Source organism: Podarcis raffonei, chromosome 7, assembly GCF_027172205.1.
Source record: "Podarcis raffonei isolate rPodRaf1 chromosome 7, rPodRaf1.pri, whole genome shotgun sequence".
In the NCBI taxonomy this organism is placed as follows: Eukaryota; Metazoa; Chordata; class Lepidosauria; order Squamata; family Lacertidae; genus Podarcis; species Podarcis raffonei.
The window spans coordinates 2,785,392-2,806,129 of NC_070608.1; the positions used below are offsets into that span (position 1 = coordinate 2,785,392).

At 48.8% G+C, this 20,738-nt stretch overlaps 1 protein-coding gene across 1 annotated transcript in view; it reads right to left on the reverse strand.

Annotated features, from left to right (window-relative positions):
* Nucleotides 1-18,531: 18,531 nt before the first annotated feature.
* Nucleotides 18,532-20,738, reverse strand: part of ZC3H3 (zinc finger CCCH-type containing 3) — a 274,215-nt gene continuing 272,008 nt past the window's right edge. Inside the window, exon 12 of the mRNA XM_053395133.1 lies at nucleotides 18,532-19,431. Coding sequence (XP_053251108.1) covers nucleotides 19,400-19,431 — 32 coding nt within the window. The 3' untranslated portion in view covers nucleotides 18,532-19,399. The remainder of the gene's footprint in view (nucleotides 19,432-20,738) is intronic.

Below are 20,738 nucleotides of genomic sequence, written 5' to 3' on the forward strand. Positions count from 1 at the left end.
AATCACAATACATTAATAAAAAGCTTTATGGCTCACAGTGATGGGGGTCTCCAGGAACCCAAATAGCTCATCCACACGCCATGAAGCAGAGGCAGTTTTAGGGCAGCAAGATGAGCGCAGTCACACTTGCCTCCTCGCTGCAGGGGGCACCACAACAAGCTCATCTCGCTTTCAGGCCGAAGGAGCTGGCGTTTGTCCACAGACAGTTTTCCAGGTCATGTGGTCAGCAGGACTAAACCGCTTCTGGAGCAAAGGAACGCCGTGACGGAAACCAGAGCAGCGCGTGAAAACGCTGTTTACCTTCCCATCACTGCGATACCTATTTATCTACTTGCGCTGGTGTGGTTTTGAATTGCTAGGTTGGCAGAAGCTGGGACAGAGCAACGGGAGTTCACTCCATCACAGGGATTTGAACCGCCGACCCTCCGATCGGCAAGCCTAAGAGGCTCAATGGTCTAGACCATCTCGTAAGACCACAAGAAGAGTCTCCTGGTGTGGGAATGTTTAGGGAGGCAGGAAAGGCTATATTGTTTAATAATATCCTTCCTAACTTGTATTATTTGACCAAACTGCGGGAGGCAGTGGAAGACAGGAGTGCCTGGCGTGCTCTGGTCCATGGGGTCACGAAGAGTCAGACACGACTAAACGACTAAACAACAACTTGTGTTAGCAAGTTCTGTGACTTAGCAGAGTTTAAACATTCCCCTTTAAACATACAGCGGTTAACTTGTTGCAAGCTCATTTGAGCTTCTAAATATAGGATTCCTGGTAATTCCCTTTCGTCCCTCTTAAAAAGAATAGACACAGCAATCTTATTTAAAGTCAGTAAAAAGAAGTTTTACTTCATCAGTTCACCACTGGATCCCTGAAGGGACACTTAGATTACAGGGCTTCTCTAGCTGAAGAGATGTTGCTTCTTCGACAAATGGAGTCAGAGAGAGAGAGCAAAAGAGGAAGTGTGGTCCCTGCCTTGCCCTTTTGTTACCTGGGCAGGTAAGGCCACACCCACCTCTGGTCACATGCAGAGGAAGTTTGTCCCAGCCCAGAAGGAAACAGGAAGCTTTCTATTGGCTGGTACAAAGCATCCCCTTGCATGTCCCTTCTAGGAATGTTGTTCACGGCCTAGGACCCTCGTACCTACGGGACCGCCTCTCCTGGTCTGCCCCGCAGAGGACCTTAAGGTCCATAAATAACAACACCCTAGAGGTCCCGGGCCCTAAGGAAGTCAGATTAGCCTCAACCAGAGGCAGGGCCTTTTCAGCACTGGCCCCGGCCTGGTGGAATGCTCTGCCTCATGAGACCAGGGCCCTGCAGGATCTGATTTCTTTCCGCAGGACCTGTAAGACAGAGTTGTTCCACATGGACTTTGGCTTGGAATCAACTTGATCCCTTCCCCTCTTTCCTTTTTCCTTTCTCCTTCTGTGATGGAACTCCTCTTTGGGGACTTCCCTGGCTTTTTTCTGGCCCACGTAGGACCAGTCTGGATAGTTGGCCTTGGTGAAGACTTGACGTTTTCATCCCCAAAAAGTTTTTGATTTGAGTTTCTGCTGAAATGAGGCTGCATTTTAATGTTGTATTTTAATCTTGTTTTTTAAGCTGTATTTTGATCAATTGTTTTATATCGGGTGTTAGCTGCCCTGAGTCCAGTCTTGGCTGGGGAGGGCGGGGTATAAATAAATTTTTTTTTTATTATTATTATTATTATTATTATTATTATTATTATTATTAGACTGCTATGTGCTTCACATCCCGCACCTGGGACAGGACAAGGGCCCATCTAGTCCAGCATCCTGTTCTCACAGTGTCTGACCAGATGCCCATTATGGGGAACCAGCAAGCAGGATCCGAGCACAAGAGCCTTCTTTCCTTCTGTGGTTTCCAGTAACTGAGCTTCAGGAACAGCGGCATCCTGGTTAGTAGCCATCAGTTGCCTCTCCTCCACGAATTTGTTTAATCCTCTTTTAAAGCCACTCACATTGGTGGACCATCACTGCTTCCTGTGGAAGGGAGTTCCATAGTTTATGCACTATCTCCTCTTGGATTGAACCCAGAGCAACTTGGGTTCTTAGGGTATCTTTTTTTGGGGGGCCAGATTGCAGTAAAGAGCACACTCAGACACAAGCCCCTGAGGTCCATCAGAAACATCTGGCCCCAAACACCTCCAAAATATTTAGTTCCTCAATCCAACTTGTGCTGTACAGCAGCTTTGAGTTGGATAGAATGAAAGGCACCATAAAGACGTTTTCAACAAACAAAAAAATAGAACAGAATAATCCAATACTTCGCAAAGCAAAACAGGGACTAGGAGATTAATCGCCCCAATAAAATAGGCAGAGACGTTTGGAAAGGCAAGAGTAGAAAAAACATCGCTCAGGCCGTCTCCAGCTTAAACCTTAGTGTATGCGTCACATAATATCTACTTTCGAAGATCCAAAGTTCAGATTACGAGTGACATTCTCATTTGCTGCCATGAAGCCCCAGCTCCAAACCCTGCCGGGACAGTCCCAAGTCCTCCCTCCTGCTCTGGTGAAACTCCATTCAGTGTGTCAAAAAATTATGCAGTGCAAAAGCGGGGGGGGGGGGGCTCTGAGCTGGGGCTGGTGGCAGCTGCCCTGGTTGGCAAGGGCAGAACTAGGCAGAGCTTTCCCCCATACTCACGAGGTGTGAGCATCTCCTTAAAGCAATCCTTCCAGCATGTTGCTAAAAATGCAAAGGCCAATAGTTCTTTATACTGTATATATAAGGTAAAGGGACCCCTGACCATTAGGTCCAGTCGTGGCCAACTCTGGGGTTGCGGCGCTCATCTCGCTTTATTGGCCGAGGGAGCCGGCATACAGCTTCCAGGTCACGTGGCCAGCAGGACTAAGCTGCTTCTGGCGAACCAGAGCAGTGTACGGAAACACCGTTTACCTTCCCACCGGAGTGGTACCTATTTATCTACTTGCAGTTTGATGTGCTTTTGAACTTCTAGGTTGGCAGGAGCAGGGACCAAGCAACGGGAGCTCACCCCATTGCGGGGATTCGAACCTCCGACCTTCTGATCGGCAAGTCCTAGGCTCTGTGGTTTAACCCACAGCACCACCCACCTTCCTTTATAGTATATATAGATAGATATATTTATGAATCTATATATTCATAACACTGAATATAACTCGGCTGACAAAGCATGAGACTTAAGGTCATGGGCTTGCACCCCATGTTGGGCAAAAGAGTCCTGCATTGCAAAGGAAGACTATTATTATTATTATTATTATTATTATTATTATTATTATCATCTGAATTTATATATCGCCCTTGCAGTCCCTTCCGTCTGTCTCTCTCTCTCTCTCTCTCTTGTTTGCAAATTGACTTATTACACAGTCTGACTTACATACAGTTTCCCCATCAGGTTTGGAAACATAGAAGGGGACAGTACACTTAATTGGGCAAAGAGGTGGGGGTGGGGAATCCAAAAAACCCCAACACACACACACACACACACACACACACACACACACACACAGAGCTCCTGGGGATCCTTAGTCTGGAATGTCTTTTCTTGGTGCCACTGCCATGCCACAAGATTAGCAGCTCCCTTGCCCAGGACAGGAACACACGTCAGCCCCCTGCCCTCCCCCTCCCCCCCATCCATATTAACAGCTGTCTCCCTGCATGGAAATGGGACATTAAAGGATTAGGGGTGGGCACAGTTCCAGCGATCCCTCGTCACTCCTCTAGCAGGGCCAGAGAGCAAGAGGGCTGGACCAGGGGGCAGTGGGGTGCGGTATTTTTAGACAGCATGCCTAAGATACAGTGGAGGGCTGGGAGGGGGGTGTTTCTGGGAACCAACTGCTGCTGCTGCTGCTGCTGGCATCTCGACACACACACACACACACACCTCCCACTTCACCCTGAAGCCAAGGGCCAGTCATTTCAGCAGGTAGAGTGACAACCATTTGGAGCTCTCGGGACGGTACAGCGCCTTTGCGTCATGCTCTCATTTTTAGAGCCAGCGCGAAAGGAGATTCGGTTCCCCCAGGGATAACATCTTGCCAAGACAAGCGGCAAAGGAAGAGGTGGCAGAAGGGACACTTTTCCCGGAGAGGTGACTGCTGGCATTAAAATAATAATAAGAAGAAATGCATGGAAGTCAAAGTGTTTGAAACTCCCAGCGAAATTGGACAGAGAGAGAGAGAGGTGATGCTTCAACTGGTAGATCATTGGTATGTTACGTCGCACAGATCCAGCCCAGAGTATGCCACACTGCAGGAGGTGCCACCAGATTGGCAATGTGCCCCCCATGTTACAGGGAACCAGGCAGAGGGCCTTCTTGGTGGTGGCGCCTGCCCTGTGGAACTCCCTCCCACCAGATGTCAAAGAGAACAACAACTACCAGACTTTTAGACAACATCTGAAGGCAGCCCTGTTTAGGGAAGCTTTTAATGTTTGATATATTACTGTATTTTAATATTGTGTTGGAAGCCGCCCAGAGTGGCTGGGGAAACCCAGCCAGATGGGCGGGGTATAAGTAATAAATTATTATTATATATCATTATGTGGCTGTCCTGTAAAAAGAGCCTAAGGAGAGCCTGCTGGATCAGGCCAGCGGCCCGTCTAGTCCAGCTGCCTCGTCTCACGGTGCCTAACCAGACGTTCCAATGGAAAACCAGCCAGCAGGATTCGAACACAAGAGCAATTCTCCCCTCCTGCAGCTCCCGGCAATCAGAAGCATCGCTGCTCCCAACCGTGAAGGCAGAGCGTAGCCATTGTGGCTAGTAGCCATCAATAGCCCTCTCTTCTGTGAATTGGACAGGTCCTCTTTTAAAGCCATCTAGGTTGGGGGCCTGCAGCAGTGAGTTCCGTAATTTAACTATGCGACGCATGAAAGAAATGCGTCCTTTTACCTGATCTGAATCCTCTAACAATCAGCTTCGTTGGCTTTCCATGAGTGTTATGAGAGAGGGAGAGAAAATTTTCTTTTCTCCCCCCCCCTTTTTAAAAAAATAATTTTCACAAAATTATGAACAAACAAAACACACAAAAACATAAATCATAACCTTATTAAAATTACACTTATTAACATTGTTAAGCGACTTCCTTGCTTCCCCTTGGTTGAATTTCCATGCATATCCTTATAACAGCTTTCCAAATCCTAATTCTTAGAAACTTAACTTTGTCCATTAACATCCTTATATCTTTTCAATTCAAAATTGTACATGTTAAACATCACTTAACTTATATATGAATTCCTAAGCCAATCTGTTACCTGCAAGCAATTTCCAATTAGTTTAACTTAACAAATTTAGCTAAATAATCGTTAAATTTTGTCCATTCTTCCTGATACTCCTCCTCCTTCTGGTCACGGACTCTTCTGGCTAGGTTGGCTAGCTCCGAAAAATCCATCATCTTCATCTGCCATTCTTCCACTGTTGGTAATTCTTGGGTTTTCCACTTTTTAGCTAGTAAAATTTGAGCAGCAGTTGTGGCATACAAAAATAATTCAACATCTTTCTTGGGCAATTCCAAACCTGTTATTCCAGGAAGAAAGGCCTCTGGTTTCTTTATAAATGTATATTTCAACATTTTTTCCCGGTTAACTTTCTCCCTGCCATGCATAATTTCACAAACTTTTATCAGGTTGCCTCTTACTTACATTTTCTCTAAACTAAAAAGTCCCAAACACTGAAACCAATCTCTCTCTCTCTCTCTCTCTCTCTCTCTCTCTCTCTCCCTCCCTCTCTCTCTCTCTCTCTCTCTCTCTCTCTCTCTCTGTATGTGTGTGTCTTATATAGATTTTTCAATTTCATTGTTCTGTATGGGACAATGACAATAAAGATATCGTATCGTATCGTATCGTATCGTGTGTGTCAGTGTTTCAGGAGATCACCATCATTGTTAACCAGATGCCTTTATCTTGACCCTGGTTTAGCCCTTCTCTTTATATTTCTGGAAAACATGAGCGGCTTATTGTAACAGAATTGTAATGGAAGGGATCCGAGGGTCATCTAGACCAACCCGCTGCAATGCAAATACCTGACCTTGTATTTGATGCTCAGCTAGAGAGGACCCATCATTGGAGACACACCACACAGTTCTCAGGGCAACGATGATGTTGCAAAGTCCGGTCTCTTGCCCTAGCTTTAAAAGTTACTCAACGCCATAAAGCAAGGATGAGCAAAAGCAGGACAAACAATTCTGCAGATATGTGTGACCACTCCTTAACATTACATGGCTGGTCAGGGAAGTGTAATACAACTGCCGCTTCTCCAGAAAACTTTTGGGGTTTGATTTGTTGCGGAGACACTTCCCTGGCTAAGCAGCCCCTGACGGTTGCTGCTAAGTGGATGCATTTAGTCTGCTTGTGAATTTAAACTTCTCTGCGCTGTATCCGTATTGTTATGCTAAAGCTCCTTTGTGTGATGTTGCAGATTCATAAAAATATGTTAAAATTTAAAAATCCAGTGTTGATCTCTAGTGGGGTTTTTTATATATATATATATATATACACACACACACACACACACACAGTGGTACCTCGGGTTACATACGCTTCAGGTTACATACGCTTCAGGTTACAGACTCCGCTAACCCAGAAATAGTGCTTCAGGTTAAGAACTTTGCTTCAGGATGAGAACAGAAATCGTGCTCCGGCGGCGCGGCGGCAGCAGGAAGCCCCATTAGCTAAAGTGGTGCTTCAGGTTAAGAACAGTTTCAGGTTAAGAGCAGACCTCTGGAACGAATTCAGTACTTAACCCGAGGTACCACTCTGTGTGTGTGTGTGTGTGTGTGTGTGTGTGTGTGTGTGTGTGTGTGTGTAAAACACAGAGACACAAATCCTTGGGCAAAGGAACCATTTGCGGTTCCGAGGCTGCAACTTGCCTTGCGTGAACCTGAGGAGGGAATGCCAGGAGAACGGAGGTGGGTCAAAACTCCCGTTGACGGAGAGAGTGTGGTGTTGTTGTTGTTGTTGTTTGTTACCGCCTCTCTTTTCAGCCTTTACGTGTGCAATTAGGCACCCTGGTATGCATTTCTAAAAATTAAAGGGATAAAGTTTCTAGTCTTCTAGTAGCTTTAGATTGAGTCAGACGGTCAGCAGAAGTTGGACGGCCATGAGAGTGGATAGCTCAGTCAGTCAGACTCTTAATCTCAAGGTCATGGGTTCGATTCTCATGTTGTGCAAAATATTCCTGCATTGGACTGGATGACCCCTATAGTCCCTTTCAACTTTACAATCCTATGACACTACGAGCTTGCCGGGAGCTCCCTCACTTGACTTTCTCTTGGTCTCGCCACACTGACAGACATGCTTGGTGCGAGAGAGCCTTCTTGGTGGTGGCTCCTTCTGAACAACTTTGCAACCTCTTCCTAGAGAAATTAGACCTGCTCCCTCCTAGTTGTGCTTCCGCAGGCAGCTGAAGACTTCCTGGTTCCAGGAGGCCTGGTGCTGTGATCTTTTTATTGTACTGATCTGTATGTGAGCATATCGGTTATTGTCTTGTCTTGTCCTTGTTTTTATTATGTATTTTGCGGTTTTATTCAGTGAACCGCACTGAGATCTTCAGATGAAAGACAGTATGCAAATACTATACAATCAATCAATGAATCAATCAATGAAAAACTAAGTAAAGGTTTTTTTAATGATTGCTTTTAAAATACGTTGTTAGCCATTTCTATTTTGCCTGAAAGCTGCCTTGAGAAGTCAGGATATTAATAAATATAATAATAAAAAGGCAGGATATTCATAAATATAATAATGATTGACTCTGTTGGTACAGCGTGAGACTCAATCTCAGGGTTTTGGGTTCGAATCCCATGCTTGACAAATGATGATGATATACCTTTGTCAAAAGATCTCAACGCGGTTCACAAAAGGTTCCTTGCAGGGGGGTGGACTAGATGGCCCTTGTGGTCCCTTCCAACTCTACAATTCTATGACACCCCCCCTTGCATCTCTTGGAAGGTCTCCCCCTCCCCTGAGGGTCTTCTGGGCGTCTTCCGGCCTGGGAATCTCAAGCCGAGAGGCCATGCTGCAGAACAGGGTGGAGAGAGTCGGACAGCTGAACGCAGTGACCCGACATGGGCTGCCCGAACTTGTTTATACCCCTCCAGCACACACCCAGGACCCCCCCCCCGCCAGCTCGAGTTTCATATCAAGAATCCTGGGGCAAGATGGGCTCCATCGGCTGCCGGCATTGCCTGCGTGGTTGCTGGGGGTGGCTGGGAGGCCCAGGAAGCTTCCCAAATGTCATAGCAGCTTGTGTCTGACATTCAACACCCTGGCTGAAAAGGAAACCACCCTTAATCCCGGCCCAAGGACCCCCGGGAATGGGGGGGGGATGCAGGACCCGTGTTGGGGGGCTGTGAAGCCTCGGGCCTGCGGGTGGGATCGTGTTTCAAGGGGGCAGCAGCTGGGGTGTCCCCTAAGGTGACTTCTCAGTCAGGAAGGTTGGGGTCAGAGGTTCCTGGCACAGGTATTCCTTGTTTGTGTCGCTCTCCTCAGCACACACACACACAGAGACACACCATGCACCCAAAAAGACAGAGTTGAACTTTGGCCGTAGGTACCTGACAGCCTTGAGGCTTCATCCTCCAGGACGGAAAGGTAAAGGTAAAGGACCCCTGGACGGTTAAGTCCAGGCAAAGGTGACTCTGGAGTTGCGGCGCTCATCTCACTTTTCAGGCCGAGGTGTTTGCCCACAGACAGCTTTCCAGGTCATGTGGCCAGCATGACTACACCGCTTCTGGCACAACAGGACACCATGACAGAAACCAGCGTGCATGGAAACGCCCAAGGGTCATCTAGTCTAACCCGCTGCAATGCAAATACCTGGCCTTGTATTTGATGCTCAGCTAGAGAGGACCCCACCCATGTCCCTTGTCCTCCAGGGCAAGCAGATGCAGGTGAGGCATTTGGGTTGAGGGAATAATGCACATGGCACCAGGGTGCATTTCAGAAAGGAGTCTCTCTCTCTCTCTCTCTCTCTCTCTCTCTCTCTCTCTCTCTCACACACACACACACACACACACACACCAGATAAAAGGAAAGACTTCTTCACATGGTCCTGTGGAACTCATTCCCACAGGAGGCCACTGACCAAAATGACTTCAAAGGAGGATTAGACAAGAGCTGGACCATCAAGAAGGCTGATCGCCGAAGAATTGATGCTTTTGAATTCTGGTGCTGGAGGAGACTCTTGAGAGTCCCATGGAATGCAAGAAGATCAAACTTCTCCATTCTGAAGGAAGTCAGCCCTGAGTGCTCACTGGAAGGACAGATCCTGAAGCTGAGGCTCCAAGACTTTGGCCACCTCATGAGAAGAGAAGACTCCCTGGAAAAGACCCTGATGTTGGGAAAGATGGAGGGCACAAGGAGAAGGGGACGACGGAGGACGAGATGGTGGGACAGTGTTCTCGAAGCTGCTAACATGAGTCTGACCAAAGTGCGGGAGGCAGTGGAAGACAGGAGTGCCTGGCGTGCTCTGGCCCAGGGGGTCACGAAGAGTCGGACACGACTAAACGACTAAACAACAACAAATGCTTGCAGATTCACTAATTCAGAGGTTTTCAACCTTTTGGGGTCCGCAGCTCCCTTGACCAACTCCATTCTTTCTGCGGCACCCATGCGGGGCTCAGAAGGCCAGTTAGGCCACCCCTTGCTTGCAGAGCCGGCAGCCTGCGACCCCGAGATTAAGAGTCTCATGCTCCACTGAATGAGGGTGGGTTTACTTATTTGATATGTGTTTGAAAACCACCACCTTGGCTAGGATAAGCACACTTTTTCCTCTCTGCGCATACCGCCAGTGAATGAAGAAGGAAGTGATTGCAATTTTGGTATACTTTTTCTTTATCATCATTTCCTTCTATGGGTTTTATGAAGCACAGCAAGTTTAAAAACCTGATAAATGAAATAGCTCTCTCGGAGTGAAGGACTCACCTCTGCACATGGGAGATTTGGCTGCAGAGATGAAAAGGTGCGCGAAAAAGAAAAGGCTAGCACATTAATTCCCCCATTAACAGGGAGGTCTTAAGAAACCATGAAAGGGTTTGCAGGGTACCTGGGATTCCGATCATCTCTTCCGGTCAAGACTTTTGTCTGGGGGGGGGGGGGAGGCCAGACTCAAAGGGGCGCGTATTTCGCATACCACCAAACAGAATTGATAGCTGCAATTTCCCAAACAACGTGGGATTGCTCATCTCTATTACACCACCGAGGCCAAACTTTAGTCCGGCTGTAAAACCATACAGAAATGTGAGGAATTGCCTGGCAACCGAGCTCAGCTCGCTACTTATTTAAGAGCCAGATCCCACGAGTTTTTGCGTCAGCGAGTAAGACTACAGGTGTCGGGTCTGCCAAGTCAGAACATGGAATCCATTTAGCTCAGCTCTGTTTGCATGGGGGGGGGGGAGTGCAGCGGATCTCCAAGGTTTCAGGTCAGGTAGGGGACACAAGCCTACCTGGAGATGCTGAAGGTTGAACGAGGGACATTCTACATGCCAAGCAGGTGCTCTGCCATTGAGCTGTGCTCCTCCCCCCAACGGCCACAGCACAAAACTGCCACAATCCAGACAGCCTTGCCAGTGGAGGAGGGTCCCTTAGTGCCCCTGCCCCAGAAGCCATCCTCTGCCCCAGATGCAGTGCCCATGCGGAAGAGACCTTGAGCAGAGTTACACCATTGGCAGAATCGAGTGATGCAGCTCTTCCTGGACCATACCACTTCAAACGGAGCGGGAGGGAGAGTGCATGTTTCAATGCTTCTTCCGAGGACTGGTTGAACGCAGAGGAATGGTGGAAGGAACCTGCTGGAGGGACCCCGAAGGGAAGAAGGCTCGGAGACAGGGGGGTGAAGAAGAGGGAGAAGATTGAGAAGAGGAGGCAACAGGGCTTAGTGAGCAGGAAGAGCGTGTGGCAGAGAGAAGTCCAGGATCAGAAGCTGAGGCAGAAGGGAGGAAGAGATGAATCCGGCTGGTGTCTCTCTCTCCTTCGGAGCCAGACAGTTGATAGCCCTGGTTAACTCCACATTGCAGCAGGCCACCAGGGAATCAGCTGAAAGCCCATCAACATGGGATAAAGCATCCCCTACCACTCTCTGGAAACCATTTGGATCCATTAAGTGGCGGGGGCGGACCATCCGAATCGGTCCCACCTCCCTGCAGAGGGTGTGCTGATCCCGTAGGTTACTGAGAGGTGAGGTCCAAGTCTGGTCCATGGTCAAAGGTGCAATGTGGAGGCAGTCCGTAGTAGCTGAAGCTGGGTGCTGGGCAGGAAGCCGGGTGAAGTCAGGAACAGGCTTGCAAGCAGGGAGCCAGGGTGGGTCAGGAGCTCAGACAGGAAAGCAGGACACGGTTCAGGCAGGAACTAGCAACCAACAGTGTTGCTCCTGCAACTTGGGACTGGGGCTGGCTGGCTTTTATCTGCCCCGAGGCATAGGGTGGCCCCGATCCTCAGGTGACTCGCCTCTCTTGGCCTGGAGGCGAGCACTCCACCTGCGGGAACTTAGTTCCCTCCGCCTCTCTGCCCTGAGCCTCTGCAGCTCAGGAGAGGCTGGAGGGTTACCGGACCCAGAGGCAACCTCACCTTCCCCTGACGGGACTGAGAGTGGAGCACCTGCAGGCAATGTGTCCTCCATCACCTCAGGAGCCACAGCATGCTCAGCTGGTGCCTGCACCTGAGGACCCAGCACAGGTGAGGACCCTTCAGGCTCATGCCCCAGCCTTGGCTCAGCTGGTTCTGGGGTCGGGGAATCCTGTGCAGGCTGGGATCCCTCAGGTTCAGTATCCGAGTCCGAATCCCAGGCCATCACAGAGGGTAAGGGTCACGGAGAAGTCCAGTTGCACCAGGAAGTGATCTGACCATGGCACTTCTTTAGATTTGCTTTTACTTAGCGTCAGATCACCAATATCCATAGAGGTGAACACCAGGTCCAAGGCATGTCCGCGGCTATGAGTTGGGCCACACTTACTCAAGGACAGCCCCATGGAGGCCATGCTTTCCATGAAGTCCCGAGCGGCCCCTTGTAAGGTCGTGTCAGCGTGGATGTTAAAATCCCCCAGGACAACCAAACTAGGTGTCTCCAGGAGAACATTCACCACGACCAAAGCAGTTCAGGCAGGGAATCCTTGGTGCAACGGGGAGGTCGGTACACCAAAAGGAACAAGCTCCCTTCCCCACTGGTCTCCCTGAACCAGGAGAGGCATGAAAAGTGCGGAGGAGCACAGTCTCTGATTTCTTAGGGAAAACCCTGGAGATGAGGAGACAGGCAGCTGTGGGGAGGCAGGGCCCTTAGCAACTGGTTCATGGGGGCAAGACGAGTTGCTATGCTCCTTAGGCATGTGCAGATCGTGTTTTTGCTAATAAAGATTTAACTCCAACCAGGATGGTAGGATTTACTGCCGGCTCACTCCTGGCAGCTCCCTCGTACAAAAACCCAAGGCTGACACTGGAGTAGATCTTACTCCAGGGATGGGGGACTCGGGGCCTGGCAGATGTTCCTGGACTGCTAATCCCATCAGCCCCAGCCAGCTTGGGCAACAGCATTGGGAGGTTGATGTCCAGCAAACATCTAGAGGGCTGCAGGATAAACCCCCCTGCCTTAGCCAATGAGTTTTACTTGTCCAAATCATGCTGAAGAACCATGCTTGAATTTCAGATGACGCACATGGATGTTGCAGGAGGCACATCTCAGAAGCACCTTAGCAGGACAACCTCCCCAAAAATGGTGCTATCTATTTGGTTCTGGTTGCCTCAACTCAGCAAGGATATTACAGAGCTGGGAAAGGTTCAGATGATGCTTGCAGGTTTCTCTTTCGGGGCATCAGGATGGCCGCTGTGAGAAGAGGATGCTGGAGGGGGCCTTGGCCTCTTCTTACGTTCTTATGTCTGCCAGCTGTGGGTTTCGGAAGTCACTTCCCTTCTTAATGCGTGAGGGACTTCCGTGGGAAGCGACGTAATCTGACAGGGACCCAGCCACTCGGCCAGAGCGATTAAAGGCTCGCTCCTGATGGCCGCAAATACCAGTCCCCGGGGCTTTTGGCAGGTGCCGCATGGAAAGAATTTGAAATTCTCTCGGACTGCATGCGCCGGTGCATGGCTGGGTGGCTGAGGAATGAGGAGGACGCCTGGGGCAGAGTAATCAACAGCCCCACAGTTTGATTCTGTTCCGTCCAGCCAGGTAGCGCTTTGGGAACCTTACTAAAAAAGACAGCACGAGCCTGGAAAGTCTTCCTTTGGGCTGTGTCCCAATAAGGGTTGTCCCCCCCCATAAGATCGTCCATGGAGCGTGTAATTAGGGAGGTGGGGGGAGAAGCAGGGATCTGGAAGCAGGGATCTGGAAGAAGTTGTCGCCTTAGGTTCCCAGGTCAAAAGGGCAATCCGCTCAGGAAAAACTGCAAGCGATTTCTGCCGTCATGCAGGTTAAACCCCACGGGCATCTGGTCACGGGCCATTTGGAATCCGTTCTCTGAACTGCTGCAGAGAAGACTTTGGGGAGGAATTCAACGTAGCGCTAAGGAGATCTCTCAGCAAAGGCATTTCTTGCCTGCCGTTTCCTATTATTATTATTATTATTATTATTATTATTATTATTATTAAATAATAATAGTGGGATTGTTGGAATAGGAGGTTATTGGTTTGTTTCTGTTCTTATTTTTATTACGTATCTTGTGTTTTTTACTTTGCAATTTTATGCTGTGAACTGCGCCGAGATCTACTGGTATAGCAGGGTATACAAATTTAATAATAATAATAATAATAATAATAATAATATTTCTTTATACCCTGCCTTTCCCCCTGAGGGAATTCAAGGCTGCTTACAGCTAAAACCAAGAACTGCCCAACGCAAAGAAAAACAACTACTAAAAAACAAGTATGCATTGATAGGATTAAAATCAATTAAAATCGAACAAATGCCGTATTTTTCGCTCTATAAGACACACTTCCCCCCTCCTAAAAAGTAAGGGGAACTGTGTGTGCGTCTTATGGAGCGAATGCAGGCGGGAGGCTCTGCTCAGCGCTTCCTTTAAAGAGCTGCGTGGAGCGTGTGTGCGGCTCTTGGGGGCTTTTCCCCAAGGAGGAAGAAGGGCAGCCCTTCTCCCTCCTCGGGGAAAAGCCCCCAAGAGCCACACACACGCTCCACACACTCTTTAAAGGGAGCACGGCCCTTGGGGGAGCCTTCGTCCCGCTGCCTGGGAGAGGCTGCACGCAGCTATCCCATAAGCCAGAACAGCAAGAGGCTATCCTAGAAGCCAGATCCCTCTTGCTGTCCTGGCTTCTGGGATTCAGAATATTTTTTTTCTTGTTTTCCTCCTCCAAAAACTAGGTGCGTCCTATGGTCTGGTGCGTCTTTATAAAGCGAAAAATACGCTAATTACAATGGAAACAGCGCCAGTCCTTGCACTCCTCCCTGCCATGTGCTTCTCTGGGGATTTAGGAGTCTCCCCACACAGCCGCTCTGGGGCAAAAGAATGAGCAGAAGGCTTTGCATGGGGTTCTAGTTGCCTAAAGTGGGAGCCCTGGGGGTTTGGTGGGATTTCCTAGGGCGCAATTATTTCTTGCTGTTTTGAATTCCGCCGTGCTGCCATTATCTTCCTGAGTAGGTAGTGCAAATCGGCTATTCCGAATACGGCTCCATGAGGAGGAACTTTCAGAGAACTGCAGAAAAGTTTGCCCCCGTTCTCCTTGCAGCAGAGCTGTCTGGCCAGTAATCCTGGGCTCTTGTGGGGGGCACTAAATCACAGAGACAGAGAAACAGTAATAAAAGCGGCTCAATGAAAGGGGGTGACGGTTAATGGCCCCTTTACTGCTCCACCACCACCACCTGGAGCGAAGTTGGGCCAGGAAGTGCCAAGCAAGGCAGATTGCAGCCCTCCTCCCTATCCATCTATTAGCTTGCAGAAGAAGTGTGCATGCACACGAAAGCTCATACCAAGAACTAACTTAGTTGGTCTTTAAGGTGCTACTGGAAGGAAAAATTTTTTTTGTCTTGCAGAGATGAGCCAGGCTGCTTCACCAGCCGGGGATGGGAGGGCATTTTGACGCTTGCCGCAAGGGTGCCAGTTAAAGGGAGGGGTGGCGAATGTGTCCCATAGAGAGAGGAGGCCCTTGGGATGGGTCCAGGCATGGCTTTTTATAGATACAGAGCACGTTCACAGAATCATAGAATAAAGTTGGAAGGGATCGCAGCTAAAGAATTCCTGACCATCCAACCTTTGGAAGTTCTGAGGTTCTTACTTGTTTCCAAGTGTATATTTAGAGCATGATCTCTCTCTCTCTCTGATATAATGAACATTACGGGACCGCCTCTCCTGGTCTGCCCCGCAGAGGACCTTAAGGTCCACAAATAATCTTAGTTTAGAGGTCCCGGGCCCTAAGGAAGTCAGATTATCCTCCCCCAGGGCCAGGGCCTTCTCAGTGATGGCTCCGACCTGGTGGAATGCTCTGTCCCATGAGACCAGGGCCCTGCAGGATTTAACTTCCTTCCGCAGGGCCTGTAAGACAGAACTATTCCGCCTGGCTTTCAACTTTAGCCTGATCTTTTATTCCCCTTCCTTCCCTCCCCCTCCCCTTTTTATGAAGATTACCCGCTAATGAAGATCCCACAGCTAATTCTCCCCTGGTCTCCTCGTTGGCCCAAGTAGGACTAATTTAGCCAGCTAGCCCTGGGGATCATCTAATGTGTACTGGATGGATTTCCCCCCTTAAATTGATTTTTATTTTTTTGAATTCTGAATTTATTGTTATTCATGTTTTATACTGTATTTTATGCTGGGTTTTTTTGTAGCATCAATTAAGTGTTTTAAATTTGTTTTTAGCTGCCCTGAGCCCAGTTTCCTGAACCAGGAAGGGCGGGGTATAAATAAAAATTTACTATCATCATCATCTAAGAGCAGCCCTGTTGGATCAAGCCCATGGCCCATCTAGTCCAGCCTCCCGCTCCCACAGGGTGTGGAAGAACCGTAAGAAGGAGATAAGCACAAAAGCAACTTTCCCCTCTGGTGGGTTCCAGCAACTGGTATTCAGAAGCATTTCTGCCTCCAGCTGTGGAGCCAGAGAACAGCCATCCTGGCTAATGACCATAGATAGCCCTTTTCCCACGAATTTCCCCTTCGAGGTTGATGACCATCACTGCCTCTTGTGGCAGTGAGTTCCACAGGTGAACAACGTGCTGCATGAAGAAAGACTTTCTTTCATCTGTCCTGAACTTTCCAGCATTCAGCTTCCTTGCAAGTCTATGAGTTACAGTATTATGAGAGAGGAAGAAAAACGTTTCTCTGTCCCCTTTCTCCGTGTCGTGTATAATTTTATAAACCTCTATCATGTTGCTCACCTTTTCTCTAAACTAAAAAGTCACAAACGCTGCAATCTTTCTTCAGGTCAATGTTTCACGTGATCTCTCTCTCTCTGATAAAATGAACACAAGTGACTAAAAATAGTTTAGTAGTTTAGTAACAAGTGACTAAAAGGGTTCAGAAATGGTATCATTTCTGGGTTCTGTGGTTCTTACTTGCTTCAGAAGGTGTGTTTGGAGCTGGGAGGGGGCAGCCGTGGCTGTCCAGATACCGTTGGCTTCCAGCTCCCATCAGTCCCCAGCCAGCCTGGCCAAGCACCGGGCATTATGGGAGATGTAGTCTAGTGACACCAGGAGACCCACAGGTCCCCATTCCTGATTTACAGACAGAATCCAGTGGCATAGAGCGAGGGAACAGAGGCACAGGGGCAGTTGCCCCAGGTGCAAATTTGTTAGGGGTGCAAAATTTCAACACCTGGTGCTGCCTCAATACAGCTGTGTGTTTTCATTGCTGGGCTCTGTTGAAAGTGGCTTCTCCATGCGAACCAGGAAGTGACCTTATCTCTGTGGCTGCAATCTCCTGGGTGACACGGATGCTGTTAGCCAGCTCAATGTGTGTGCATACTCTGTTTCCCTCCCACTCCACATCCACTCAGCCCCAGAGCTGGCAATAATAATAATAATAATAATAATAATTATTATTATTATTATTATTATTATTATTATTATTATTATTATTATTATTATTTATACCACGCCCATCTGGCTGGGCTTCCCCAGCCACTCCGGGCGGCTTCCAACAAAATATTAAAATACCATAATGCATCAAACATTAAAAAGCTTCTCTAAACAGGGCTGCTTTCAGATGTCTTCTAAAAGTCTCGTAGTTGTTGTTCTCTTTGACATCTGGTGGGAGGGCGTTCCACAGGGCAGGTGCCACTACCAAGAAGGCCCTCTGCCTGGTTTCCTGTAACCTCCCTTCTTGCAGGGAGGAAACCGCCAGAAGGCCCTTGGAGCTGGACCTCAGTGTCCGGGCAGAACGATGGGGGTGGAGACGCTCCTTCAGGTCTACTGGACCAAGGCCACTTAGGGCTTTAAAGGTCAGCACCAACACTTTGAATTTTGCTCGGAAACGTACTGGGAGCCAATGTAGGTCTTTCAGGACTGGTGTTATATGGTCTTGGCAGCTGATCCCAGTCACCAGTCTAGCTGCCGCATTCTGGATTAGTTGCAGTTTCTGGGTCACCTTCTGCAGCAGGACTACATAGCAACCTGCGCTATGACACTGACAGAATCCAGAAGACCTCTGCTGCGACTGCGACCAACTCCAAACCATTGACGGATACAGCAACGCCACATCACTCTTTCAGACTAAGAAGTCCTCAAAGTGCTCCCTATCAGATGCAAACTCTTGTTATTCCAAGATCCGGAGACTTTGAATTCTTGTGGACCAGACTCTTTTCTCTCTCTCTCTCTCTCTCTCTCTCTCTCTCTCTCTCACACACACACACACACACACAGACACTGACACACACACACATACACACACAAATACACTCGTCCCAGCCAAAGGTTAGCCCATCACGGTCCATTTGATAGGCAGAGTCTGTTGCAGGATCAAGCATGGTCTGCCCAGGCCATGAGGCGAGTCTCCTGTGCTCGCCGTGAGTAAAAGGTGTTTGGCCTTCCGTGGAAATCCCAGGTTGTGGCGTCAGCAGGGGAGATTCCTTGCCAAGAAAAATCCCTTCTCAAGCAACACAGGCTTATTGCACTGCACACTACCTGATGGAGGAGCAGACAGATTGCAGAAGAGCAGAAAGAAGCAGGATGCATTTCAACCTAGAGAGTGCTCAAAATATTGGAGGGCCCCCCCCCACAAAAATGGGCAATGAGCCATTGGCTCAGATCTCACCAGCCACAGCACCCAGATTAGTTCCAGGGAGAAGAAGGGTCATTGTGAAACCTTCGACCCCACCGTATGTTTCAGGCAAAGACTGGCTTGGTATCACTTCACTCGAATGGCTTTATGATTCATTTGAAAAGGGAGTAGGGCACCGATCCTCCGTCCAACTAGGTCACACATACAAAGCTGGGTTGGGAGAGGAAGGGAGGAATCTGTTTATGCACTGCAATGGCTCTCTTCCTGCACGAGATCTTTCCCCAGAATTTCCACCCAAAGAGGGAAATCAGTTGAGTAATTTGGTCTGGAGAAAGGACCCCCAAAACCCCTGTGATTTACCCCCACGCCCAGAGAAAACACAAGACTCTCTTTCACAACAAAGACCTGTATAGAACTTCACAACACGCCTCTACAAATATAAATGTTTTGCTTGTGTGGTTGTTGTTTTTTGCATAATAAAAGCACCCAGGCAAGCTGGTTTTACAAATCACTTTGAGACCCAAATCTGGCCACTGACTATCAAAGAAATGCAAAGAATCTGGGTTCTTTCCCCTCAAAGAAAATTCTGTTCAGGAAAGAAAGAGAAACTGCCCTCTGCCTTCGTGTCTCCAAAGTTTGCAGGAACTTCGCCTCTCTCAGGACAAAGTCAGGCATGAGATTTAAGCCCCTCAACCCACAATGGCTTTGAAACGCCAGAGCCATCTATCAGCAACCATTTCTCTTAGCTCTGCATTTTGGCACCCTTGGGAAAACCACACTGGCCAGTGGTCCAAGCTTGAGGTGGCAAAGTTTCATAGGGACTGGGGTGTAGATCTATATCTTAGGTTTCTACCTGGTCTCTCTCCCTGCTTCCAGGTGAAGCCAGCACAGCCATGCTGAGTCTGGGACCCAGGCAGACGTTTCTGGATGACGCTCCCCCTGCAGTGCAGGCCAGAGGAGCTGAATTAGGAGCTGGTGAAAGTCTGAAAGGGAAAAGCTCCTTTATTGGGAAAAAAATAAAACCACAAAGCTGCGCTCCTGGGCTGTGTGGGAGACTGGGGCAGCCTTCATCTCACAAACCCCACTTCTTACATAAAACAAGCGGGCAGACCCTCTGGAAAATCCAGCCGAGCCTTTGCCTGTCTGTCTCGGTGCTGAGTCTTCCTGAGTTAGTCGCCAGGTGGCTTCGAATCCCTGAGGCGTGTGTGGCAGAGGCGTCATCCGCTGCGCAGGGCGCTGCTCAACGGTGTTGCCGTCCTCACAACCTGGGCTTGATCTGCAAAGGCTTCCCTGGGAGTAAAAAAAAAGAGAAGAGAGAGTTGTTTGTTATCAAAAGGAAAAGAGGCCTGAACTCTTACAACCCGGCGTCAATCGCTGAGATCATCTGCGGGAGCATTGCTGGTCATTTTTCTGAGTTGGTGAGTCCACTTTGACAACAATGAGAAACTGAGCCTCCGGTGTCATCGGCCGTGTCCCGTGGAACTCTCTGCCACTGGAGATTCAGCAGGCACACTCTGCGCCAACTTTTAAACTGAAAACCTTTTGATTCCTCCAGACCTATGCAGGCAATTAAGAATGCATCCTTCCACAATGGGTAAGTGATACTGGTTTTTAAACTTTTTAATTGTATGTTTTAAAGTTTTTAGTGCTGCAAACCCCTTGGATATATATATATATTTATGAAACAGCGGCACGGAAATATTTTCATAAATAAACCAAAAGCGAGAAGGACACACACCCCTCTTGGCATTTGGAAAATAGATTGGATCGCTTGATCTTTCTCAACCTGAAAATGCTGCCTGACCTGAGCAATGGTTGCCCTGATGTTGCACCTCGCCTGCTTGCCATCCATTCCGTACAGGCCCAGTTCTCATTTCTCAAATCCTGACACACACACACCCCTTTGCCACAGCTGCCAAGCCCACTGGGCTGCTAGTCCACAGCGAGGCAGGTGCACTGATGCATCTGCAAAGTTCTTGGGAAAGCGAGGGTGTCCCAGGCACTGTTCTGGCTGCCTAACCTCGAAAAAGGACATTGTACCGCTGGAAACACTGGGATGCGGGTGGCGCTGTGGGTTAAACCACAGAGCCTAGGACTTGCCGATCAGAAGGTCAGTGGTTCGAATCCCCGTAATGGGGTGAGCTCCTGTTGCTCGGTCCCAGCTCATGCCAACCTAGCAGTTCAAGAGCACACCAATGCAAGTAGTTAAATAGGTACTGCTCCAGCGGGAAGGTAAACGGCGTTTCTGTGCGCTACTCTGGTTCACCAGAAGCGGTTTAGTCATGCTGGCCACATGACCCAGAAGCTGTACGCCGGCTCCCTCGGCCAATAAAGCGAGATGAGCGCCGCAGCCCCGAAGTCAGCCACGACTGGACCTAACGGTCAGGGGTCCCTTTACCTTTACCGCTGGAAAAGGTTGGGAGAAGGGCAACCAGAGGGATCAGGGCGGATGGGTCGACTGCCCTCGGAGGAAAGGGTGCAGCGTTTGGGAGAAAAGGAGAGGAAGGGTCTTAGGTTCTAATAAAAGGGGGCTTATTTTTTTAATTCAGGAAGGAAACCTGGTGCCCACTGTCATTGCCATTACCCTTCCCCGGAGC